Source organism: Macaca fascicularis, chromosome 3 (assembly GCF_037993035.2).
Source record: "Macaca fascicularis isolate 582-1 chromosome 3, T2T-MFA8v1.1".
NCBI classification, from domain to species: Eukaryota; Metazoa; Chordata; class Mammalia; order Primates; family Cercopithecidae; genus Macaca; species Macaca fascicularis.
Genome location: NC_088377.1, coordinates 153303082 through 153330727, shown reverse-complemented (window position 1 = coordinate 153330727; position 27646 = coordinate 153303082). Strand labels below are relative to the sequence as shown.

Below are 27646 nucleotides of genomic sequence, written 5' to 3'. Positions count from 1 at the left end.
AAGTCACACATCTACCTTTTAGCATATACCAAAAAGCTCATGAAACCTGGAATACAGCTTTGGAGCAATATACACCTAGATAATAATAGTACTTATTTATTTAGTTACTTCTTTGTTTTAGAAAATTTCAAGCATATGTACAATTAGAGAAAATAGTATAATGAACCCCCATGCTGTACCCATATCCGGCTTCATCTATTATCAACTCATGGTCAGTCTTACTTCAACTATACCCTCAACCACTTTTGAAGCAAATCCAAAATACTATGTCACTTCACCTGTCAATATGCTTGTAACACCATAGTATTGAAATATCTTGTTCTTGTTTTAGATCTGGGATTCCTACTTTTACCTCGCAGTCATTTTTATAAACCAGTTGTGTCTGCAGTTGGAGATGTTCACACCTTCCAAGAAGAAAAAGGTGTTAGAAAAGTAAGTATCAATGTATAATCAGGTGAGAAATGTTACCTCTTAAAGAATATTTAGTTCAAATGATTCATAAATTAGAATGCCCATAACTGGAAATCACACAGTGAAGAACCGGTGACCAGGGGGTCAAGAAGCAGTCTTTTCTTGACGTCTTAATGTTTCAAACATGTTTACACATTGTTTTGACCTGGCTCTTTCAGGATTCAAAATGTCTATAGATGCAAAAAATTGTGAAATAGATCTGTTTTACTAAAAGGTTTACATGAGGATTTGACTTAGAGGCATCGTGACATATATATTCAACATCTTTAATTTAAAACTCCTTGCCTTTTAATTCGGAATGATAGATTGTATCCTAAAGACACACAAATAGTCCTTTGTTCTGGAGGCATTGTATCAGGTTTGGTTTTTTGTTCTATTTCAGGTATGGTGACATGCGGGTAACAATGGGTTGTGAAATTTTCAGCATGTGGCAAAACCTAGGTAAGTGAGGAAAAGAGAAGCCACATCTACTGTACAGTTCCTCGCTGTACCTTGAGGTGTACAAATGAAGAAAGGCAATTTACCAGTGACACCATTTGAAACCCAATGTCTAAATCAATAAACATCTATAGAAAATAATTGACACTTTGGCATTGAATAAGGTTACAACAAATTCTTTAAATTGGTCTCTAAGAAAAGTCACCTTACCTTTGTGTGTTTCATTATTAATTAATGATAAATTTTATAATCTAGCATTGCTCCAACATTACCCATATTTCCAGCGGTGAGGTAACCTTTCAGAATTTGGAACTGTAACAACTCAAAATTTCTAGAACTCTGAATTGAAGCTATGAATCATAATAAATTTAGGTTAAACTTCATGAAACATTGACTTGAACGTCACTACTCTTAAAAACTTGAAAACATTGTCCTATATCATAAGGAGTATAGCCAAAGGATTTTAAAAGCATCTGCAGTTGCTAAGAAACTGTTAGATCCAATTTTGTTAATCTGCCATAGCAGATAGAGTGTATTATCCCAGAAAATTGATGGCACAGATCTGGTCACATAGAAAACAATAATATTTGGAAAACAAATTGTTTTAAAATTCATTGGCATAAGGTCCCTTTCTAGAGATTTGTAACTTATTTCATTTGGTATATTAACTATGCAAGTTTTTAGTATTCATTTACTATTACTGCATCTTAATGCTCCTCTTTTATTTATTAAAGAGATTGACCTATTTGAGTTGAATATGTAATGACCTGAAAGTATCTTTTCTCTTGGGCTCATCCAAGCACAACTTGAAGATGGAAGGATTTATTTTCTGTGAATGAAAATAGAACCATTATTGTTTTACTTCCACTCATGTTACAGACTGATTTTTGAGCAGAATCATTACAGGGTGATTTTTTTTAATAGGGTATGTTTATTCCTCAAATATACATAACAACTTGAGGGACTTTGGTATATATAATTAAGCCCAGTGTTCAATGCTTGCTGGTGATTTCAGGAAAAGGAAAAAAAAAAAAATGAAGCCAGGAGCAATGACCCATGCCTGTAATCCCAGCACTTTGGGAGGCTGGAGCAGGCAGATCACTTGAGGTCAGGAGTTTGAGACTAGCCTGGCCAACATGGTGAAACACTGTCTTTAATAAAAATACAAAAATTAGCCAGGTGTGGTGGTGGGCACCTGTAATCTCAGCTACTTGGGAGGTTGAGGCAGGAGAATCACTTGAACCTGGGAGGTGGAGGTTGCAGTGAACCAAGACTGCACCACTGCACTCCAGCCTGAGCGACAGAGTGAGACTGACAAAAAAATAAAAGAGTTATCATCTTGAAAACAACCTTCAACTATGTAAGGCCAGCCAGAAGATATCATGGTCTGTCTTTAGTTGCAGCTCAAAAATAGTTTTCTTATTTGGAGACTGCTCTTCTTAGTCTTCAGGTTCTTCAGGTTTCATTCATTCTTTGTGTCCTTATTGTTTCTAAAGAAGATCAAGGCCCTTGTAGTGTCCGTATTGCATTCGACATTAATTTAGCAAGATGTTTTTGAGAGAATGCTGCATTGAATCTGTTTGAATGCACTTGTGATTGTGTAAGCTCTTTTCTGGGCTCAAATTATGAGAGCAGGACAGATTCTGTTGAGTTACAAGAATGTTAAAAAGCATGGCCAGTTCCTGTTCCAGATGCATCTCAGCATTGCCATCGATGGTTATTTCCACATAAACCTGTATCCAAACCATAATAGCTATGCATTTAGTCCCATGACCCTCAGGCTGCTAAGTAAAGCTGTCACATGTAATCTCCCTAAACGTGTCACTGTATACTTCATAAACTTTTATCCTCTCTTTTGTCTTTCTTCTAAAATGAAAGTATTTCTGCCTCCCTGGTTTTTATGTTAAATTACTTCTCTGTTTTTCTCAGAGATCTAGAGAATATGGAAAATTTCTGGAGCATATCAATCTCTATAATGCAGTATTTTGTTATAATGTAGCATCAGCATCCTTAGAAGCTTGTAAGAAATGCAAAATCTCTCACTCCACCTTAGACCTACTGAAACACCATCTCTGGAATTGGGGCACAGCAGTCTGTTTTAGCAAGTTCTCCAAGTGATTCTTATGTACTTAGCTAAAAACTGAAAAGCACTGCTTTAGTTTATCCTCTTTCTTTGTTGTTACAGCCCTAAAGACTTAGCTCTAGCACAATCTTAAGACTCTTTTAGAAAAGGCTCCTCCTTTATACTCAACTTACAGATTCCCAGCATGACATGGTTCAAGCGTAGGGTCAGTGTAAATTTTCATTTCATTCCTTGGTTACTGCATTATTTCCCAAGAGTTGTGTCTAGACTTTTAAAGACTTCCCAAATATTAGGTGAATTTTAAGGTTTGTTGGTGTTGTGCAATAGCTAGAATTGGAAAATATTCGGAAATGTTAAAGCCTCCCTTCCAATATATATTTTTATAAAATGAGGAGAAGAATAAGTATTCAGAGTGATATGTTGATACCCCTTATAGGCCTTAGATCAGCTTGTTACTTAGGAATATCAAAATACATTAGTTATCATTTGGTTTACTTATAAATATGTCATGTTGAGAATTCGAATACTATAAGTGAATTTATTCAGGTAATTATAAACTTTCTATGTTTTAATGTTAACAGTCCAATAAATTCAATTTGACTAAGTTTATGAAGCACTGGATATATGCAAGTATTTTGGAGGACGTAAGAAAAAATGGTCCACACCTATTAAAATCTTAGTTTTAAAATCTTATATTTTAAAATTTTGTCCAGTTTAGTTGGAACTATGAGAAAGCCTGACAAAGACAACATCATCATGTTTTAGTAAAGCTAGTAAGCTTTTATGATTTCACATATCAAGATCCTCAATATTTTTAATAGATACAAAATGCACTAACTTTTAGAAAATAAGATGAAGGGAGGAAATGCCCAAGGTCACTTAATGTACTTTTATCCACTTGAAACTATGTAGTTGGTCTAATTTAGAAATACACATTTTACTGGATAATACTTTTAAATCAGATTTGGTCATTGATGTTTACCTCTGAAGTGTTGAAATTCTTCCATATGCTGGAAACATGTTGTTTTTTTCCATTCTACTGAGGACAGGGAGGGGAAAGACACATGTAATTCAGTGACTTGTCTGCTTTTAAACTTAAAGCTGTAGGATTTTAAAATCTGATCATTATATCCCTTAGCAACCTGTGAGCAATTTTTCAACCCTCTGAGACCTAGAACTGCTTACGTTTAGTGTTATTTTTAACCATAAATCATCTGACTAATAGACATTTAGTTGTGTGTGCTTGACATATTTTATAATTCTAAAATTATGTAACAACTTATCTGTAGTATTAAATGTGCTTTTATAATGATTATTTACATAAAGACAGTTTAACCTTTGTTCTGAATAAGTAAATATTTGGATCCTTTAGTATATTTAGTTCACACAACTGGAGGAAGCGAGTTCTAACTTCTCTTCTGCTGTCCCCTCAGTCTTGGAGTTTTTGCAAGCAGAGCCATGAGCACCCATTTTTACGTCTACCAGAATGAATCCATGGCTCTGCTAGTTTGTGCTTCAGCCCTAGTTCTATGAAGTCTGTTGGGAACATAGAAATAAAATCAAAAGGTTTTGTTGTCTAAAGACAACAAATAGTCCTCCACAGGTCAACGAGGCAGGGCTTCTCTTCTTCCCTTGTGAGACAGCAGTGGATCCTGGGGACAGAAAGGCTTTAAGCTCTTGCCAGGAACCTTAAGTCATGCTGCCTGTCTCCAGTGCATACAGAGCACTGAACACATCATCCTGCTCATATAATTAATATTTAGTTTTAAAGTATTTTTTAATTGTGGTAAAATACACAAAACATGTACATCTTGGCTGGGTGCAGTGGCTTACACCTGTAATCCCAGCATTTTGGGAGGCTGAGGTGGGTGGATCACATGAGGTCAGGAGTTCGAGACCAGCCTGGCAAACATGGCAAAACCCCATCTCTGCTAAAAATATAAAAATATAAAAATTAGCTGGGTATGGTAGCATATGCCTGTAATCCTAGCTACTCGGGAGGCTGAGGCAGGAGAATCGCTTGAATCTGGAAGGCAGAGGTTGCAGTGAGCCAGGATTGTGCCATTGCACTCCAGCATGGGGGACAGAGCAAGACTCTGTCTCAAAAAAAATAAAAATAAATAAAAATAAATGTACATTCTAACTACACAGGGCACAGCTCAGTGATACTAAGTATATTCATACTTCAATGCAACCATCACCACCATCCATCTCTAGAACTCTTTTCATCTTGTAAAGCTGAAATTCTATACCCAATAAACAATAACTTCTCATTCCCCTGTCTCCCCAGCCCCTGGTACTAACATTCTACTTTCTGTCTCTATGAATTTAACTACTGTAGGTACTTCACATAAGTGGAATCATACAGAATTTATCTTTTTGTAACTGGCTTATTTTGCTTAACAGATTGTCCTCAAGATTCATTCATGTTGTAATGTATCAAAATTTTCCTTTTTAAGGCTGAATAATATTCTATTGTATGCATATACCACATTTGCTTTATTCATTCATTCCTCAGTGGACATTTGGGTTGCTTCTGCCTTTTGTCTGTTGTGAATAGTGCTGCTATGAACGTGGGCATATAAAATATCTCTGAGATCTGGCTTTCAGTTCTTTTCGGTATATAGCCAGAAGTGGAATTGCTGGATCATATGGTAATTCTATTGTTAATTTTTTGAGGAACTGTTCTCCACAGCTGCTGTAACATTTTACATTCTCACCAACGGAGCACACACATTCTAGTTTCTCCATTTTCTCTCCAGCATTTGTTATTTCCTGGTTTTTTGACAGGAGTCATCCTCATGGGTGTGAGGTGGTATCTCATTTGCAGTTTTGGTCAAATAATGTATTTTTGGAGCATCAAAGCCAGCTAGTGATAAGTAAACAGCTTTTCTTAAATATGGTATTCCTCAGCGTTTTCATTTTCTAAGTTGAAGGGCTAAAAAATGTTCTGTCAAGGGCCGTGGTGGAGGAAGGCATATATTTTCCCCGAAACTTTACCCATCTCTACCCCTACTTGCAAGAACAGAGAAAAAGGTTGGTCTTTACTACTGTGTTCCAGCACTGGCTTTTCTCTTTCTTCAAGGTTAAGTTTTTCTTTCTATTTTTAGATGAACTAACATTCTTACTAAATATAAAGTGAGCTCTTTGTTCCACATTTGCAAACATAGCGTCTTGTAACTGCTGTAGGAAAAAAAAAATCAATACTTCCCTAGCAGGCTGTTCTGTGTGCTTAAATGTAAAACTCCAACAGCCCAAGTAGCAGGTGCCCTAAATACTTCAAAATAAGACCATGTGGCCGACAATTAGAGATAGAGAAAGTATACTAAATCTATGGTTTAAAAAGAAGTCATTTAAATGAAGTTTATTTTGCTGTTGCTGTACATAGCTCAAAATTGCTTTGCTGGTTCTGCAGGAATTAAATTTTCTGTGGTTGGAGAGCCTGTTCAGGTTTGCAGATTCTGTGTTCCCAAAGTATGTTTTCAGCAAATAAGCTATTCTCATGCATTCCTGCACAGTGACTTAAATGTAGGTGTGGCTTCTCTGACCTTACTGTCAATGGAAAAATCAGGCTACAGAATGTAGTATATGGACTTTGAATTGTGATTGAAAGAAACCAGCTATACATGACATGTTTTAAGACCATCAGAGGAAATTTTAATATAGGCTGGGTTTTAAATTAATTTAAGGAATTATTATTTGTCTTTGTTAGGTGTGATAAAGGCATTCTAATTCTATATTTGTAAAATGTCCTGTCTGTTAAAGATGCTTACTGATGTGTGTACAAGTAGACTGATACAATGTCTCAGGCCTGCTTTAAAGTACTCTAGAAAAAGAAATAGTTGAGGTATTAGGTAAAATGGGAAGGACAAGAGTCTTGATAATTATTGAAGCTAGGTGATGGATGTATGGAGTTTTTTTTTTTTTTTTTTTTTTTTTTTTTTACTATTTTCTGTGATTTTGTGTGCATTTGAAATTTTTCATATTAAAAAAATTTAAAGAAGAAGATTTGTTTGTAAAATATCATAAGTGGAAGAGATTTTTTTGATGAGATTCAAAAGTACTCAAGCAAGTGCATGCTAATATGGTCTTCATTAGAGAGGCCAAGGGATGCCAGGCTCTGGAAAGACTAAAGACCAAGATAGTAACATAGAAGCTCTGAATCTCATCTACCAACTCAGGCATGGGAGAACTACTTGGGCTGGCAGGAAATTCAGTTTCATTTTGTATTCCCTCTCTCTTCCATCCTTCTTTTTTCACACACACCCAAAAGCTGTGCAAAGGTTTATTAGACAGAGTCAAGGCAGCAGAGAGAGCATAGCTGGGGCTCTGCTGGGGTGCAGCCTCTGTGACTGGGCTTTGAGCCCCAGCAGCCATCTCCTGGAGCAGGGTTGTGGAACAAATGCAAGACCTGTTAATCTCAGAATTTGTGAGCCTTTGCCCTAACAGAAATTTTCTTCCCCCTTTTTTCTTTCCCCCCACTCAATTTCCAGAACATCTTGATAAGCTGTTTAGTGGGTTTAGGCTTTTTAAAATGACAATAAGAGTGATTGAGTTCAGGTTGCATGGGTTTTCTACCCTGACAAAAATAACTGAGGGAAGGAATTGCAAATGCTAGCTGCTAGTTACTGGCTGGAATTGTGTATGTTGATAGAATGAGGAAAATATAGGGAGAGCTATGAATTTATATTTCAGTGAGTTTGTCAGTCTTGATAGTATTTATTCTGGCTGGGCACGGTGGCTCATGTCTGTAATCCCAGCACTTTGGGAGGCCAAGGCGGGCAGATCACAAGGTCAGGAGATCAAGACCATCTTGGCTAACATGATGAAACCCCATCTCTACTAAAAATACAAAAGAAAAAAGAAAAAAAAATTAGCCAGGTGTGGTGGTGGGCGCCTGTAGTCCCAGCTACTCAGGAAGCTGAGGCAGGAGAATGGCATGAACCCAGGAGGCGGAGCTTGCAGTGAGCTGAGATCGCGCCACTGCACTCCAGCCTGGGCAAAAGAGCAAGACTCTGTCTCAAAAAAAAAAAAAAAAAAAAAAAGGATTCTATTGGGCAGTAAACATACAATTAGATTAATAAAAAAGTTTCTTTTGAGGTGTTCCTGCTCTGATGAAAACTAAGCAGTCCTTTGGGAAAGACAAAGGAATATCTAGGTCAAAAATAAAGGTAGGAATGCAAAAGGAGTTATGAGCCACATTTCTTCCTCACACGTAATGGATATGAATAAGTAATTTGGAGATAGTGATGATACGGCTCTGATGAATGGAAGAACACCAGGGTTTTTGGTCTTGCACTGATTTAGGTAAAAGGACACACACACACGTGGAGTGGTTTTAAGGAGCGAAAAGTTTAATAGGCAAGAAAGAAGAAAACAGCTCCCTTCTACAGAGACAGAGGTGGGGGGGCTTGAAACAAAGACTGCGTGAGCAGCGGAAAAATGGTCAGTTATATCAGAGGCTGGAAGAGGTGATGTTTGATTTGCATGGGCCCAGGGGATTGGTTTGACCAGGTGTGTCATTTACATAGCCCGAAAAAAACCTGGCCCTCCCACCTTAGTCCTTTAATATGCAAATGTGGGTCACCATGATGTTCTGAACACGTGGTGTTATCCGGAGGTGGCCATGACACTTGGCACAGGTGGTGACAAGGAGAAAGCAGGAATCGCCATATTGGCCATGTCAGATGGACCTAGTTTTTGATCGCTGGTATTCGCATATTGGAGTTTGCCAGCCTGGCTCTTCAGCTGCCTTTTCTGTTAGAGAAGAAATGTTTCGGGCAGTTGCTTTTTATTGCAGGAAAATTTTCACTGAGAACCTTTACCCCTGCTATCTGCCTAAAAGTTATTTCTTAATAACTACTGTGTTATTCCCCCTTTAAAGAGAAGTAAACCTAACTGCTATTAGGGGATGTTGGATGCCGATTCTTTCTGGCTACTTCCTGTTGAAAAGGGGTGCCGTGTGGGGGAACAGGAGTTGGGCCTTCTCCTGAGGTTGATTTAAGGGTTTTTGGAAGAATAGCATGTCTATGTTTGGCTTTGTTTGCAGCACTGTTTGGAGTTTGGTTACCTTTAGGCAAAAAAAGATAAATTGTACAAGAAGATTTAAAATACAGGGTTAGAATATGAGCATTAAGATTACCACCATTAGTGGGGGTCCTATAGACCGTAACTGACAGTAGAGTTTGACACCTGTTTGTTACACCAATGGATTGCAATACCGTTTTGCCTTTACTAGATGTGCTGAACATTACTAGAAACATTAATATAAAAGGAACATTTTTCTTGAGGAAAAGCATGTATTTGCCCCTTGACTTGCCGTTAGAGAGTAATTTTAGGCTTAGGCTATTTTTGTACCTTGCAATATGATTGGGAGAGATATGTTATTGGGTGGCTAAAATAATTTTAGCATTAATTTGACCATTTCTTTTCTTTATTAATTTTTTAATAACTTCCACAAACTCTACAACATACTTAAACTTTCTGACTTGTTCTAAACATCCTTCTTTCAAATAACCAGTTGTATTTTTTTTTAGGACTGTATTTACCATAAAAATCTTTCCTTGCATAAAATCTTTTTTTAATAACCTTCTTTTCCTAGCTTAAAGTGTATTGTATTATCAACCTTTAGTAAAAAGGCCTATTAAACTTAGTGATAGTAAAACTTTTATACTTACTTTTTATTCCTATTACTTTTGCTATAAGCAAAACAACCTTGAGTAAATCTTTCCTGCAATTATTAATCCTGTTATAAGGATGACAATCAGGCAAAATATTACAGCAATTAGAATTTTTCAACCAGAATTCCACATTGTGGGTGACACAGTGTATAGTTTTAGTGCAAATAGTAGCAGGATGATAACAGTTCCCACAAGAGTGGCATAGTAAATAATTTCCATTTAAAATTATTTCTTTACTTGCCAAGATATAATCTCCTTCATAGATTTATAAAGTTACAAATGCAATCCCATGTATAATTAAAATTTGTTTGCAAATATGAGTTAAAAAGAAGTTTTAATATTTGGTGATGAACTTTGAGAGGAAAGGTTAGGTAGGAGTGGGATTAAGATGAATAGCCCTTACGTAGTTACTTATTTTTTTTATGAGTTTTAGCTTAAGATTTTCTATTTCTTCACACTGATATTTAGGACGTTCCTCTGGGCTGTCAGGGGTTGCTCCCTTAGCTTTTTAGGCTTTGACTTGAGTGTGATGTATCCAGAAGTTGATTTCTGTAACTTTTATTGCCAAAGGGATTGAAAGAAGAACAGCGTAGGGCCCTTTCCAGCTTGGCTTATGGAAGGAAAGAGAGATGAGAGTTTTTGCTAATACTAAATGTCCTGGGTTGAATAAAGATGGCTCTATTTTCTGGGGTTGGGCTTCTGCTAGTTGTGTCCATTTTTGTTGGAAGTAATAGAGAGATTATATGCTTAACCAATTTAGAGGTTTTCTGCCTGAAAACAATATCTGAGCACATTAATAAGTTTTATCCTTTCCCAAGTGAAAAGCTTGGTGAAGGATTTTAAGAACTTTCCATTGGCTGGAGGCTGGCAAATGGAGTTTGCCATTATTTGACCATAGCAATTCTGAGGGCTGGAAAGTATGCCCTTGAGAAGTGGCCTATTTTATTTCTATAAGGAATACTGAAGTTTAATTTCTTTTATGGAGCCTTCCTAGATTAGAAGAGGTTTGAAGCATGTTGATGCCTTGAGGCTTCCTTGCCTTTGACCTAGCTACCTGATTAGTCAATTGATTTCCTTTGGCTACTTCACTTGTTTCTTTTTGATGTCCCCTACAATGCATTCTTGCTATTTCTTGTGGAAGAAAAACTGAGGATAATAACCTATTGATTTTCTGGTGATATTTTATAGGAGAGTCATTAGTGGTAAGCGGATATTTTTCCTTTCAAATGGCAACATGAGCATGGAAAATTAGGAAAGCATACTTGGAGTTAGTATAAATGTTAGCTACCTTTCCTTTGCTTAATTCAAGTGCTCTTGTAAGAACTATCAGCTTAGTGAATTGAGCACTGTGCCTGGGGAGAGACATTATTTAGAGTGACTACTGCTTATCCTGCCTTATGTATTTCTTGTTTTACTGGCTGTTAGCTAAGAGTTTTCCCTAGAGGACAGTAATTCTTATGTGGGGTATAAACAGTTAAATAATTTTCTAGGGTTAAATTGGAGGCTTTTTTGACTAGTAGAGCTATTATGACAATGGCTTGGAAGCATGTGTGTGTAATAGGTCCTCCTAACTGCAACTAAGATTGAGAAAAATATTGGATTAGAGTTTTTCCTGAGATACCCCTTATGGTCTTGCTATGGGAAGAGGGGAGGCCTGGTTTAGAGAGGAGAAAAGAAAGAGACTGGCTTTAATGTTTAGAAGGAGGTTCACTTTCCTTGCTTTAATTTTCAGAATTACTCAGAGCTCTCATGCTATAATGGCAGTTTGAGCCGCTGGAGCCAGGGCTTGAGCCCTAGGATCCATCAGTCCTGCTGGACCATCTGTGAGACTGGTCCTGAACCCAGTGACCTCCACCTCTGGGGGCAGTTCTGTCTCCAGTGGTCTCCGCCACAGGCTGGACAGGGTTGAGATGGCTTTTTCTTGCTGCCTGGGCATTCCTTTTTAAAATGCCCTGGTCTGCCACACTAATAGCAGCTAGCAGATGCACTTCGGGGATCCTGGACTTTGCAAGCCTGCAAAGCTGCTGCTAGAGCCTTTGTCCTTCTCCTGAGCTTTTTCTTTTTCCTTTGGGCCTCCTTCTGGTCCCTATTATAAAAGACCAAATTAGCCACTGTTAGGAGGCTTTCTAAGGTGCTGTTTGGTCCCATAGCTTGCTTTTGTAGTTTCCTTTTAATATTGGCAGCTGCCTGTGTAATAAACTTGTTTTTTAGAACGAGCCATCCCTTGACTGAATTGGGGTTAAGGAGTTGTATTCTATTAGTGCCTTTCTCAGCCTTTTCATAAAGGCTACAGGATTCTTACCTGTCTTGTGGTCTATTATAGACAGTTTAGAGTAATTAAGAGGTTTGGCCCTGGTTTTCATTTATTTCCTGAGTTGTTGGGATTTCAATCAGAAGTGTTTACTGGAACTGCTTCCCTCCCAATTGGGAATGGTATTTCTACAATTTTTTTTGCTTTCCTTGTTTGTTTTCTTCCCTTTTGTGGTATTATGGGAAATATATTGCTCACCTCTGAAACTGAGCTGCTTGCTTTTTAGCTACCATTAGGTTCCGGTTTAGGAGCAGTATAACATCCTTCCTTGTGAGGTGAAATACTTGAGTTAAATTTTGGAAAACTTCTGTATACCTATTAGGGTCTTTGGAAAATCAGCCTAAGTTTTCCTTTATTTGCCTAAGGCTCTGTAATAAGAAGGGAACTTAAAGGGGCCCCAAATAAGGGGGATTTTTAGATGGTTCCCCTGGAAGTTGCTTTTTTAATTTTGGGGAACTTTTTCCCTGGCCCTACCTGATAAGATTGCTAAAAGAGCTGGGTTGCAAAGGTTTGGTAAAAATGCCATGTCCTTGTGCAAAAGAAAATGAGTTGCTTTTCTCTTTAAAGTTCTAAGATTAAGGAAGTTCTGGTGTTTTAGAGTGCACTTCAGAGGGGTGTAAGCTGAAGATAATTTATTACCCATTTAGAAAAAGAAGTGAGAATAAAAGCATTTTTTTAGTCGTCTTCCTTTCCGTATGACCCAGGGTGGAGGAGAAGACAGGGAGAATTCTCCGACTGTTTTCCCTTTCTGGTTTTTGGATCTTGGCACCATGTTAAATCTGTTGCCCATGGTTGAAGGCATGGTCCTGCAAGTCATGGAACTGGATGAACTAAGTGACGGATGGGACTAACCATGCTTACCCACGCAACCTTAGCTCGTCCACCTTGTGTGATTCCCCTTTGACTTCCTATATTTGTGGTTTGGCTGGCCTTCTAAAAAATGGATCTTGGAGAGACTGTGTTGCCTTTGGGCAAGGCTTCTTTAACAGAGGAAATGTGCTAGATTGCCTGCTATTGTGGCCCATGCTAAAGCACTTACCTTTAAAAAAAATGGTTCCGTTAACTTACGAACTTAAAATCCCCTACTAATTAAGTACCATTTTAATAGAAAACACTATAGGTGCCTTAAAAGAACGTAGAAACCAAATGGCCATCTTTTTGCTGATGGGAAAATATTGAGACTAACATTTGGCTACAGAAGATATCTTACTGCCAACTGCTGAAGGAAGAACTTTCCTGTTCACAGAAGTAGCAGTAGAAAAATGTAAAAAGGAAAAGTTGCAAAGCTTCAGTGTACTGCAAAGAACTAGCAATGTGTCATGCATTAGTGAGAAACAATTAAGTTACGTTTGTTGAAACCTTGAGAGAGAGGAAAGAACTACATGACTTTGGTGATATAAAGGGACTTTCAAATGGGCACAGGTCTGAGGATTGTGTTTGGAGCTGTATTTCTGCCTAGATGCCCAAAGCATTTTGATCACTGTAAGTCACACTGACACTCAACCCAAGGTAAAATCAGCCTGCCTCCTGTGATAGAGAGGCACTCTCTGATGGTGTAAGGTCTCTGGGGAGCACCCATTCCCAAGAATGGGGGACATCCCAGATGCCCCAGGGTGCAGCTAAAGGGGGGGTGAGCATCTTGCCAGTGGAGATCATGAGGACCTTGGTCCCCTAGGGCACTCAGGATACAGGCTAAAGGCAAGGATATCCAGTTCCTAGTGGAGGCGGATATCTGAGACGGCCTTGGGACAGCATCACAGACTGTGGTTGAGAAGTTGATGCATAGCCGTCTAGGTATTTTCAAGATAGAAGGTTGTTCAGACCAGTGGCCTCTGTCAAAGGTACCTTTTCCAGGAGGATGGAAATTCCAAGGAAATTCAGGCTTATGAAGGTCTTAGCACAGAGCTTCCCATCTCCTCCTTATCACCATATTGGTCTGCAGAGGGTAGGCAGGACCCTGTTCAGAGGGCCTTTGACAGAGGGTACTGGTGCTTACATTCTAACTAGTATAGCAGAGCTCCGTTGATTACATGTGACAAAGTCAAAGATCAAAACACCAAATTCATGTTAAAGAAATACATTGTCTCTGGGAGCTAGGAAGCCCATAGGTGGATCTGGCTTCAGGCATGACAATTTTCAAGAGGACACACATCAGAGCTGGCTGTTTCCCAGCTCTCCTTTGTTCTGTGTGTGGACTTTAACCTCTGTGTACTCTCAGGCTTTCTCCACTCTGTGGGAAAATGGCTTCCATCAGCTTCGAGCCTATTTCCTCTTTTCCAAGTTCCTTTTAGAATGTCGCACAGAACCACAGATTGTTCCTGCTGGGTGATGTGCCTATCATGAACCAGTCCCTGGGGCCAGGGATGAAGCTGGGTTTTGTTTGTTTGTTTAAAGAAGTCCTTATGTTTCTCAGCTGTACTTCATTCTGGGCTTCCATGATCCTCCTGCCTTAGCCTCTGAGTAGCTACCAGGAGTGCCACTGAACCCAGCTGAAGCTATCTTTTTGGCAAGGCCCAGGTTATATGCCTACTCTTGAGGCTGGGGCAGTAGAGTGAGGACTCCCCAACCCCATCCCAACCACATGGAATGATGGATTAATGTGGGACAAATGACACATGTGATTGCACTCTCCCATCAGAAAGACAAAAAAAATCCCTCTTCATTTCCATGCCTCAAGTTCCTAATTAGCTTTCTTGCATTTACTCTCAGACAACTTTAAGAGAAGAAATTGGCAATCCTTGCCAGCTTACCTTGTCTCTCTCTCTTTTTACTTTGTAATTCATTGTAATCAGGTTTTCACTTGCATTACTCTTCTGACACATCTAAAGGCCTGTAGTGAGTCCCATCCCTAGGATGGTGATTAAGAATTCATTGTAGAGCCAGCTAGCTGGGTGACTTTGTGCAAGTTGCCTAACTTCCCAGGATTTTAGCTGCCTTCTCTGTAAGTGGGAGGTTGATAGTTCCTACCAACTGGAGTTGTTGTAGGGAGCAAATGAAATTACACATGTAGGCCGGGCGCGGTGGCTCAAGCCTGTAATCCCAGCACTTTGGGAGGCCAAGACGGGCGGATCACGAGGTCAGGAGATCGAGACCATCCTGGCTAACACGGTGAAACCCCGTGTCTACTAAAAAATACAAAAAAAAAAAAAACTAGCCGGGCGAGGTGGTGGGCACCTGTAGTCCCAGCTACTCGGGAGGCTGAGGCAGGAGAATGGCGTGAACCCGGGAGGCGGAGCTTGCAGTGAGCTGAGATCCGGCCACTGCACTCCAGCCTGGGCAACAGAGCGAGACTCCGTCTCAAAAAAAAAAAAAAAAAAAAGAAATTACACATGTAAAGCACCCAGAGCAGTGCCTGCCATAGGGAGTGCTTACAAGTACCAGATGTTATTAAGGAGTCACTGCATTTGACAACTTTGCCCCTCTTTGCTTCTGAAAGCCTTCTCTTCTCTATCATTTCCCATTGCCTCTTTCCCACTTCCCCTTCCCTAACCCACACCATGTCTCTTCAGTCGGCTCCTCTCTTGTCCCAGCACATGTGTGCCCAGGCTGTCGTGTTCCAAAGTGTTCCTTTTATATTTTGCCATAGGTTTTCCCCATGTGATTTCATTCACCCTGTTTATCACTGAGAGTTCTGAAATAGTACATCTCCAGCCCAGGCCTCTGTCCTGAGCCCCAGACCAGGCTCTTTGACAGCTGCTAGAGTATTCAGTGTTAGAAGTACCTCAAACATGCCCCAAACTGAAGTCGTGATCTTGCCTCACGTCTTAAGTTGGCTTCTGCTTCTGTAAATTTGATATCATTTAGCAGTGTTTACTCTCACTCATACTCTTGCCCCTTTTCTGTATTACCATGGCTGCTGCTTTTGAACCAATCTTTGTCATATTTACTTGGATAACCTACTTGGCCCTCCAGCATCTGTCTCCCTACTACAGCCCATCTTCCACACTCTCCCAGTTATTTTCTTACAAAATAAAGCTCTAATCGGCCACCACCACCCACAGCTGAACTACCCAACTCCCTCTTCCACTCAGCTTAGCTTACAAACCAAGTCACCCTCTTTGCCAACACTTCCCTCACCCAACCCTGACCCCTGCCACACTGAACTTCTGAGTGTGACACACCATGTCTGGCTAACTTTTTGTATTTTTTGTACAGATGAGGTTTCACCATGTTGCCCAGGCTGGTCTTGAACTCCTGGACTCAAGCGGTTCTCCTGCCTTGGCCTCCCAAAGTTCTGGGACTGCAGGCGTGAACCACTGTGCCCGACCCTTTGTTTTTTCTTGATACTAGATTTGTAGCTTAGCAATAGCCCAAATAGCCATTGTGATTTAGCTATTTACAAGTATTTCTCCTAATACAGTGTTTAACATACACTAGACATTCTTATTTCTTGAGTCACTGAATGAATAATGACTGAATGAGTTGATAAAATGGAAATACAGTAAACACATACAATATAGAATAAGGTACATTTTTATGATCTTGACATTCCCCCAAACTTCCCAAACTGTCTATGAAATGAATAATTTGTTCCTTATCAAAACATGTACAAGAAAGAAGTAACCCCTACTGCTTTATCTCTTTTTGTGTTTATAGCAATTTCAGTACTTAAAAATTCAAATCATTTCTTTGACTGCTGTAATGTCTTGTTGAGGAAAGTTGATGTGTAGAGACAGAAGATACCATGACCTCTCTGGCTTACAGACTGTAGGGAAGTTTTTCTAAATTCTCTTCTCTCACATTGGTGGCATGTGCAGTATTGCAACATGGCCCTTCAAATCTAAAATATTCAGCTATGTGCAGTAACAGGTACCCTTCTGTGTCATCGAGAGAGGGAAGAAAGTTTTATCATGATAGAAATGCTCATACTCTGAGGATATATTAGAGAGTGAATACTTGAGGGTAGAAATAATCAAACAACTCTTCTTGATGCTGGATATTTTAGCCTAAAGGAAAAAAATAATACATGGGTTTAGCTTTGAAATGTTTCAACAATTTCACTGATTGTCCAGAAGTCATTGTGTGCCCACTTTCCTCATGTGTTCGTCTATTGTCAGTGTTACTTTCTGTGCCAAGATATGAAAAACTTGCTATTGACTTAGTCATCTTCTTGCTAATGTCCCATAGCACCGAAAATAAGGTGATTGTGCAGAGATGGGGGCCCACCTTCCAAAGATGGTGGAGGTTTCCCAAGGCACTTCCAATCCCAAAAAACAGTGAATTCACAAACATCCACATGTTTTCCCAGCTCTCATCTCAGTCATCATTTTAGCTTCTCCCCAGATTCTTTCATATTCACATTACTTTAAAAAAAACCCTTCTAAGCCAGGTGCAGTGGCTCACGCCTGTAAACCCAGCACTTTGGGAGGCCAAGGTGGGTGGATCACCTGAGGTCAGAAGTTCAAGACCAGCCTGGGCAATATGGTGAAACCCCATCTCTACTGAAAATACAAAAATTAGCTGGGTATGGTGGTGCGTGCCTGTAACCCTAGCTACTCAGGAGGCTGAGGCAGGAGAATCACTTGAGCCCGGGAGGCGGAGGTTGCAATGAGCCGAGATTGTGCCATTGCACACCAGCCTGGGTGACAGAGCGAGACTCCGTCTCAACAACAACAACAACAACAACAACAGAAACCCTCTAAAGTCATTTATAGTGTACCTATGCACTGTGAATCTGCAGTGTCACTGGAAAATTACCCTCCTTCATGAAGTCAGCTATCTTTCTGCTCAGCCTCCCAACTTGTAAATTCTAAGTGGATGCTCTTAGTAGCATGTGCTTTCAGCCATGATGCTGAAGGTTAGCTCTTGAACGTATTTTTCATAGCATGCGGTAGTCATATTATAGAACTAGAAACTTATGAGATTTAACAAAGATGATTAGCATAATAGACTTAACACTCACCGGCATAATAGACTTAACTTTCACCTGCTACATGAAACCATCTGTGTCCATACATTCCCCACCTTCCTTTCCTCTGAATTATTAATACCATACCTTTTAGCACCTGGTAAAACACCATTGTGGGTTCACTATTGTTACATTTTAGTCTTTTCACAAAATGTGTATATTCTTTTGGGGGGACCACTATTTAGATTTTTATGTAAGTTGTGTATTTATTATGTTAAGAAAAAATACAAGGGGCCCAGCCCGGTGGCTCATTGCCTATTATCCCAGCACTTTGGGAGGCCAAGGCTTGAGCCCAGGAATTCAAGGCAACGTTGTGAGACCCCATCTCTATTTTTTAAAAAACAGGCCAGGTGTGGTGGCTCACGCTGTAATCCTAGCACTTTGGGAGGCCAAGCTGGACAGATCACCTGAGGTCAGGAATTTGAGACCAGCCTGGCCAACATAGTGAAACCCCATCTGTACTAAAATACAAAAATTAGCCGTCCATGGTGACGTGTGCCTATAATCCCAGCTACCCAGGAGGCTGAGACCAGAGACTTGCTTCAACCTGGGAGGCAGAGGTAGCAGTGAGCTGAGTTTGTGTCACTGCACTCCAGCCTGGGTGACAGAGCAAGACTCCATCTCAAAAAAAACACTCAAGAAGAATTATATCATACAGATGAGAACCACCTAACCACCTTTTTACATATACAAAAATCACCCATAATCTCACCATCCAGAGATAACTTCTGTGGTTAACACTAGGGATATAATACTCTAGACTAAGATATATATATGTGTGTGTGTGTGTATGTGTGTATGTGTGTGTGTGTATGTGTGTTTTAATTAAAAATGTTCCTATACATACTGTATTGCACTTGCTTTTTGCTTTTTCACTTAATTATATTGAAAAACTTCACCTATGTTATCTTTCTTCAGCCTTACTTTAAATGATCACATAAAAATTTTAATGTATGCCTGTACAATAAGGTACATAACCAATTCCTGATTATTATTATTATTTTTTTTTGTCTGAGACGGAGTCTCGCTCTGTTGCCCAGGCTGGAGTGCAGTGGCCGGATCTCAGCTCACTGCAAGCTCCGCCTCCCCGGGTTCATGCCATTCTCCTGCCCCAGCCTCCCGAGTAGCTGGGACTACAGGCGCCCGCCACCTCGCCCGGCTAGTTTTTTTTTTTTTTTTTTTGTATTTTTTAGTAGAGACGGAGTTTCACCGGGTTAGCCAGGATGGTCTCGATCTCCTGACCTTGTGATCCGCCCGTCTTGGCCTCCCAAAGTGCTGGGATTACAGGCTTGAGCCACCGCGCCCGGCCCCAATTCCTGATTATTTATATAATTTGTAATTGTATCTCATGGATTATTTTCTTTTATTTTCTTGCTTGAGGAGACAACTATAATTGAATATATTTGTAGCAATAGTTTTAAACAAATTTTATGATGTTAATTTCTGAAATCATATTAAGATTGAATATATTGAAACTCAAATATTTTTCTCACTCTAGGAGAGCACAAGCTTCATTTTATCCCTGCCCTGATTGGCCCCTTCCTAGAAGTGACCTTGATACCCCAGCCAGATCTTCGGAATGTCATGATTCCAATTTTTCATGATATGATGGACTGGGAGCAGAGGCGGAGTGGCAACTTTAAACAGGTAGGCAGAAGTACTCCTCAGAAGAGTTGGAAGAGTTTCAGCTCTCCTGAAGCATCTGTGAACTTCCAGATTCAACTCCGAATTGGGAAATGAACACTGGGCCAGCAGACCTAGATTCCAGCCTGGCCTATCCACTCCCAAGCCACACAGCCGTGGATACTTCTCAGATCCTGTGTTGTCCTGAGCCTCCAGTGAAGCCCTGAAACCATTTGATTCCTTTTCAGCTGAAAAATTTTGTGATTTCCCAGATCTGTATTTAAGAACTTGCAGAGACTTTATTTGCACCCAGTTGGACACAGAGCAGAAGAATCGAGAGTTAATGATTAAACTCATTGAGCTCTCAGTGGTCTGCACATTGTATATGGCGAATCGCTTAGCTTTGAGCATTTGATTCACAGTATGTTTTATTGCTCTTTGCTTGAAGCATTGAGAATTAATTTAAAGGAAAGAGCTGTGGAAATTCTTACAAAGGAAATTCCAAGGGAATGAGCTTACCATTTCTCATTGACATAGGTTCTAACAGTTATGCTCCAATTTTGGGAAAACAGGCATTGTTATTACAAAAGCAGATCTCTTAAGGAATCCACTGCTTTTGCCCTGCCAGGTCCTTCATTTTGGAGATAGTAGGCCTACTGTCTGTTCACACAGTCCCGGCACAAACCTGTGTGCCCACAGGGTTTGGCACTTCCTCATGCTTCTCCAGAAGAAGCCTCCTTCAAATCTCAGGAATGGTTGTCAACTGGTCAAGCAATCTGACTGCAGACATGCAACCCTCCTATTGCCAAAAGCATGGGTGTTTTGCCTGTATTGGTATACACATTTATTTACGAGAAAGCTGATAAATGAATGAAAGACTATTTAAAAATTGTACTTAGGAAAGAAAACTCCACTTTCTTTCCCCCCTGTCTTTACTTCTTGATTGAAATTTGGTTTAAAGGAATAATAATCGGACTTAGTCTTTTGACAAAGTCAAATATTCCTCCCAGTCCCTAAATGTTTTAACTGTCTTTGGCCATAGAGAAGTTTTTCATTTTCTGTCTCTTCCACCTCAGATAGATATAGATGAAGGAATATTTTTCCATTCCTGATATTCAAGTTCCAAAGGATTTACATCCTGGAAAATATAAATGTTTTGACTACAGTTTTCAGGAAATATGTCCTTTCTCTCTCGCTGCTTATTGCTGACTTAGACTATTGCTATGGATCTACCATCTGTACGTGGGTAAGGCAAGTTCTCAACTTCAGCAAAGATCTAGTGCAACCTCAAACTGTTTTGAGAAAGAAAATAGATGTAAAACACATCAAAGATTTAAATTAATGTATGTGGATATGTTAGTTTCCTGATGTCCTTATATATAGTGATGTTTAAAAAAAAGAAAAAAGAAACAGGACTTGCCAGTTTTTATAGCTCTTAAAAAAGAATTCAAACATTTAAACTGGGCTGCAAGCATTTGTGTTTGAATCAACAAATAGATAGATGTCTTTGGCAGCAATAAACGCTACCCAGCCGGGAGTGTGAAGTCAAGTAACTCTATCTAGATTAGTCCCTTAGAATTCCAAAGAGATGCCTGCTATTAGCTGTAGCCGATAATGTCACTTTCACAAAATTTACCTTGGCTTTTTCCTTGGCATAAATAAATATGTTTTAACTTGCCTAGAAATCCTACTTGTGAAGGGGAGGAAAGAGAATAATATTTGGGTATGTTTCAGGTGGAAGCCAAGCTAATTGACAAACTGGATAGCCTGATGTCAGAAGGCAAAGGTGACGAAACATACCGCGAGCTCTTCAACAGTATGTGAGTAATACGTTTATCTGAAGTTGATTCTATTCTGGGGATTTGGTGTCAGTACTGAGCCTCTCTGCACCACGGTAGCTGAGAGCTGCAAAGACAGCTTAGGTCTCACAGGAGTGCTTTGTCTTTGTGGAGTGTGAAATAAAGGATAATTGCCTAACTCTGGCGAATGGATCTTATTATGTTGATGATTAGGCATGTCTTCCTATTTTAATCTCTGATTAGGACAGGTTGCATATGTTACATAACAAATCTCACTCTTTTCATGCCTGATAATTTTAAAACCATTGCTGCAAGATAATGATTTTAAGTGGGGTTATAAGTGGGAGAGGGCAAAAGGGGAGTGATTGTAATGTTTGTGTGCACTTCTTTCCAAAGCCAGATACTGATGCTGATTTGCTGTTGAAAAATTAACCTAGTTTGCATTTGTTCTTCAACACCTGATTTAATTCATTAATACTGATTGTTCACTCAGCATTAATTGCTTCCTAAATGCCTTTTATTAGAATGTCTCAGAAGCAAATCACTTTTAGTAAATTCTGTATTTTGGATTTGTATGGAAGATAGAGAAATAATGGAATGCTGTGAAGAGGCTTTAAGGTTGCCCTACCCATAGAATCTGATCATAGCCACAGGATGAATTGCTTGTACCAAGTATTCATGCGTTGTGTTTAAATGGCCAGAAGATACAGTGAGAATGTTTTAGTGCTTTGGGATTTTACTTCTGGCACTTGTTTTCTCTACAGTTTCCTATGGATCTTAGTCATTTTCAAATCTAACATATGTGCTAAGTATTTCTTTTTGAAAGAAGAATTCGCTTATTGTGCTTGAAAAATTTTTGCAGTTCTTTCAGAAGTGCAAAATAATTCAGTAACACATTTTTCTAAAACAAAATATATTTGTGTTTGTATTTATGCCCAAGTATCACCCAAAACTAAGTATCAGCGTGTTAGTATTGATGGCCAGGTCCAAAACTTTGTAATTCATTTTATGATCATGAATTTACAACAGTAGAAACATTAATATATAGGCTTGAAGAATATTATTAGTGACTAATAGGTTAGATAGATTTTAGCATGCCTGATTAAAAATTATCTTGAAGCTTTTAAGAAAATTACATTAAAAGGAAAAGCCAAGAAGGGTATAGAGATTTCCTGTGGTGGTGGTGGGTGATAAAATATATTCTTTGTACTGGATTCTAAGCAATATCATTTTTTTCTGATATGGTAATTAAACCAGAAGTTTTCATAATTATTCACTAAGACCTCATTCATTCTAGTGTACAAAGCTTCAGTCTTTTATGACAGCCTGGAGTTTAGCAAGAATTCTGATTAAAATCTCATGCAGTATAATAAATTGCTTTTGAAAACTGCTCTCATTTCAGTTACTAGTCCTTGGTTTGAACAAAGAACCAAAATGAGAAAGCACTCAGTGAAATGAATCTCTTGAGATTTGTGATTAATTATTTATAACAAATTCACAGGATTAATAAATACCCACATAGTTCTTTAGTGCCTCTTACCTACTTTAATAAAGGCTTGATAGTATGCAATTTCAATTGCTTGTGTATAAATATGACTTTGAAATAGAAGATGTGCCTCGACATTAGAATCAAACCAATAATTAAAATATTAAGCCTCTATAATTAGGAATATTTTAAGGTGTCTGATTCATTCTATAGAGATTTTTATACTTTTGTTGATTTTTAGGATATTACTAGAAATGCTACTATAAATAATTTCCTTTCATGCTTTTATGATCAGCATATTGGGAATAAATCAAATCTAAAGTGATACTTAAGTGTCATTACTACCTGAGCACAAGAAAGAAGGTGCAAATATTACTTTATTTCAGGAAACAATAAATTGCTTTTTTGGCAACAGAAATCACAATGAATTAGTATAATCACAATGAGTCACTGCACACGGTATGAATTAAGAACACATGCCGTTATATGGTACAAATTCTCATTTGTTCTGTGTAATTCATGTCTAAAAGTTCTTGAAATTTGTTCTGAAGCTGAAAAGCTGTAAGTAGTTCACTGCTTTCTAAATTGTAGTGCTTGCCAAAATGGCCCGCTTGGAGTAAAACTTTAAATTTGTCTAGTACCTTCCTTCCTAAGAACTCAACTCGTCTTTCCCTAAGCCCAAACATTATCTTCATTAATGCATACTACATCTTTTTGAAATAAGTTTCAAAAAGATATATTCATTTTGATAACACTGAAATTCTAGATTATAGACACTGACATGCAATATCCAGAAGAGAGTATCACAACTAAATTCTGCTTCCCCTGGCTCCACTTGATTCGCTCATTCCACTGTATTTACTGGGCACTCCCCAGGGCTGGGCATGCAGCAGTGACTATGCTGTAGGAGCACACAGTAGGTCTACCTACAGTCTTGGGGGTTCCAAAGGGACTTTCCAGAAGAAGTAACGTTCATCTCAGGTCTTTCTTAGTCTTTCACTCTGCCTTCTCCTATGTAGTTCTAAACAATTCAGTAAGACTCCACATTATTTCAAAGATTTTTAGTGATCACACATTTAATTACCATTTGGAGACAGAGAATTCACTATGTGACACCGTACCTTACATCTTTAACTCTTCTCTTTGGATTAAAAAGAGCATGTACAGACACAGTTGTTATGTATTAGAGTGATGACTTCTACATAACCCCGTTATGATACCAAGAGAGGGAGATTGAGGGTCAAATCCCCGACACACACACAAATTTCTTTCATAGAGTGAAAACCTGGTGAGCAGTGTCATCCCTGCAGGGCCATTATCTTGCTTCCCAGTGTTAGGAATTTCTATTGCACAGAAGAAAGAAGCCTTATCAATTAGCAATGAGAAACCCCCTTTCACTGTTATTAGGGCTCCCTATATGCTCAATGTGGGTACGTGGGCGTTATCATAGAGCAAATGAAAATAGCCACTCTCACCCAGGTTACCTAGAAAGACTCTTGTCTTTTTGCTGATAGCCTCTCTTTCTCAGTTTGTATCAGGAAAACAGAAATGGCAAGCTTCCCGAGAGAAGGAACAAGGCTGGCTGAGCACACAGATGATCTGGGTTTTAGACTCAGTCCTAGCATTTGGTCTTGAGTTAGTCAAGGAAACAGGCTGTGCATAACTTTGCCTCTTCTTACAAGACGATTGTGTAGTTCTTACTGCATCAGAAGTCTGTGCAAATTAATGAAACTTATGCCCATAAAAGAAGTCTCCATGTATTTTTAGAATTATTACCTAACCTGAGTTCTTTGTTTTTCAGCCTCTAAAGTATGAGGTGTAGGCTGTCACGGGGAAATTTCTACATCATTCCGCATTGCTTTTTGGCAGGCAGATTTTCATTTGAGTTCAATACAATTTGCACTTTAAGCCCGAAACAGGTGCTGCTCAGAGTTTTTAAAAGAAAGCACATTTTAAACAAACTAGGGGACCTTCCCTGCAGGACTGGTCAGGGCAGATTCCATGCCTTCCATATACAGTCTCCACCCTTAACCTAAGAAACAGTTTAGAATAAACCAGAAAAACAGGATGAGAGATGCATAGGAAACAGAGGAGGAGACAAGACAGAAGGCTGGGCACTAGAATGCCAATAGCAAGAGAAAGAGATGGGGGATGATGGAGAGAAAACTTGGAAGAGAACATAGCCACAGACAAGAGAAAGCTTTGACAAAACAGCTTTCTTCTTGAACGTTTATTTTTGAACTAAGTACATATATGATATGCTTAGATTGTACTTGTAAGAAATGTTTTCTCTCTTATTCCTGAAATTAATATGAAAGACAAATAAGATTCTAGACAGAAATGACGATCATTAAATTTCGAGGGGTAGGGAAGTATCCACATATTGCCATGCTTATGTTCTTACTTTTATCTTTTGGGGAAAGTTCAATCATAAAGCCTTTGCCAAATACTGTGTTAATTTGCTGAGAAGTGGGAGTGAAAGTAACACAGATTCTAATTATCATGATTGTTATTATTTTGTGTTTACATAGTACCTCTGCTCCAAGGTGCTTAGGATTAGGGGAAATGTAGGAGGAGAGATGTGGTTCGGTACTTGTCATCAGTCTGCTCTAACAACCACACAGAAAATCCTCTGTGATCAGTGACAAAATGAATGAAACTGTTGAGTGAGTGCACAGATAGTACAATATGTATTGAGTGGGCAAATGTTAAGTGAAAGGAAAAAACGCAAAACGTCATACCGTCTGTACAAGGATTTTCCTGTAGCAGTTGCATTGCAGTAAAATTGCTTGGATGAAGATGCATTCCACTGAGAGGTAGGAAAATATTTTTATGTGAATAAAGCAAGATCTTGCTTAAAAGTAAACTTGGAGGCACTCCTGTTTTTGCTTTTTGCAGTGTTATTTGATGTGGTAAGACGCAAGCCTCTGTTAGTGTAAGAGAGAAACTAGGAAAAAATGTCTTTGAGCTGTGAGATGCTTGTGTATTTTGAAAATATGATTATATGCATGTGTTTGTATTTTATGACTTGGATAATCTGAAAATCAATTTGCTTTGTCAATGCTTCCTGGATTAGAATTCCACTATTTGGTCCCTATCCTAGGTAAGACATTGTTTGCAAATTGTGCTACTTGTGAGATGTTGCAGTGGTTGCTAAGGCATTTAAGGTACTGATGAAAGTAAAGTGGTTGTCATGGTGACTGATAAAAATAAATGTTGAAAATGCCCCGGGTTCTTTCTTTTCCAGTCTACTAAAGAAAATTGAGCGGGAAACATGGCGGGAAAGTGGCGTTTCATTAATTGCTACTGTAACTCGTCTAATGGAGAGGTTGTTAGATTACAGGTAAGCCAAGTCGCATGTTTTTCTGAACTCCAGTTCATGCTAAACTCCAGTTAGAAAATCAAATAGAATACAATCAACATTCCACTCTTGTGAATCACTCAATTGATTATCAGACCATGGAACCTGGTGTACTAAGATAATGAACTTCTAACCAGCTGGTTCAGAGCCATTAATTTGAGCTTTTGCTTCTTTTTTGTTGCTTTGTTTTGTTTTTTGATAGTTCTTTCAAAGTCTTGGTGAATTGAGAGGATTCTCAGAGTCCCTGAGAGTTCCCCAAAAAAAAAAAAAAAAAAAAAAAAATCTTTATTTTGATATTTAAACTTAGCCCCTAGAACCAGTAGAACCAATCCATTTTCGGGTGAAAACAGTGTAACGGAGAATTGTACAGTCTTGCTATTCTCTTAAAAAGGGGATGTGGGTGGGATGAAACTTACACTGTCACCTTCCGTAGACCTATGTTTTTTATTTTTATATTATCTAAACTGTTAAAGTAGTTCATCCCACTTAAATACATGGTGGTTTGGTGTTATTTTAGGAATGAAACCCTCATTCTCGTTGTTAATGGCCAGGCTTACCAACCACTTCTCATCCCACTGTAGAAAGTGTACAATAACACACTTTCACTCTAACTTCCTGAGCCCATGTCCATTGAGAGGGAGCATAATCTTGACATGGCAATGCAATTCTTAACGGAAGCTGATGCTCAAGAGTCTCTGACTCCCCAGATTCCCCAGAGATTAGATTATCAGTCCTTGGAGCATGCAAATTGCCTCTGGTCTCTAAAAGTGGCTTCTTTTTCTTTCTTTCTTTCTTTCTTTTTTTCCCCCCAAAAAGAACAAATTGTGTTTGCCCCTAGGAAGGAAGTTCTGAGTTCTGACTATTGCTTTTTGTTTTTAGGGACTGCATGAAAATGGGAGAGGTAGATGGCAAAAAGATTGGCTGCACAGTTAGCCTTCTGGTTAGTAAACTATTCCCCTTTTTTTCCTTTTCTCCTAATACTGGTATTTTTTTTCCCAGAAATACTATGTTTTGTTTGTGTTTAATCTGCAATGTGATGTTTCTTAGAAGAGTTATTTCTAAATTTACAAGTGTTTTTAAGAGAAGCATAGTGAGCTACAGGTTAAATTAAAGCCCAGGAAATCCTCAGTCCCCGACATTACAAAGTGCATCCCCTGCATTTCCCGCAGCCCTAATAGGAGACCCCTGTGGGATCCCAGAGTGATGCTGTTTGGTTTCCTGGTTGTACTACATCACCCCCCTAGAGTCTTGTTGCTGTCCTGGGAAAAAGCACTGTGTCCCCTGTTAGAGGTCTTTCTACTTTTGTGTAACAATTTCTTTCTGTTCTTCTTTTCCTTTCTCACAGAGTGATATGCAGTCCATATTTTCTTAAATATTAGTGATCTCTTCATTTGTGAACTTATGACAGTTTTCTATTTAACACGCTAATTTTCACTCTAGCTTTTTTGCAAATTGAATTCATAATAGCAGCTTTGTTAAGGTTTGC

General features: G+C 38.9%; 1 protein-coding gene across 9 annotated transcripts in view; it reads left to right on the top strand.

The window, feature by feature from the left end:
• The window catches only part of DOCK4 (dedicator of cytokinesis 4), a 473807-nt gene that overhangs the window by 388454 nt on the left and 57707 nt on the right, over positions 1 to 27646 (top strand). For 4 of the 9 annotated variants that reach the window (XM_074035825.1, XM_065541073.1, XM_065541074.1 and 1 more), the window contains exons 29-35: positions 332 to 432; positions 854 to 912; positions 19390 to 19538; positions 21249 to 21334; positions 25876 to 25902; positions 26047 to 26142; positions 27040 to 27100. In XM_074035825.1, the coding sequence (XP_073891926.1) occupies positions 332 to 432; positions 854 to 912; positions 19390 to 19538; positions 21249 to 21334; positions 25876 to 25902; positions 26047 to 26142; positions 27040 to 27100 (579 nt within the window). The remainder of the gene's footprint in view (positions 1 to 331; positions 433 to 853; positions 913 to 19389; positions 19539 to 21248; positions 21335 to 25875; positions 25903 to 26046; positions 26143 to 27039; positions 27101 to 27646) is intronic. The other 5 variants (XM_074035823.1, XM_074035824.1, XM_045387474.2 and 2 more) reach the window with 3 other exon arrangements.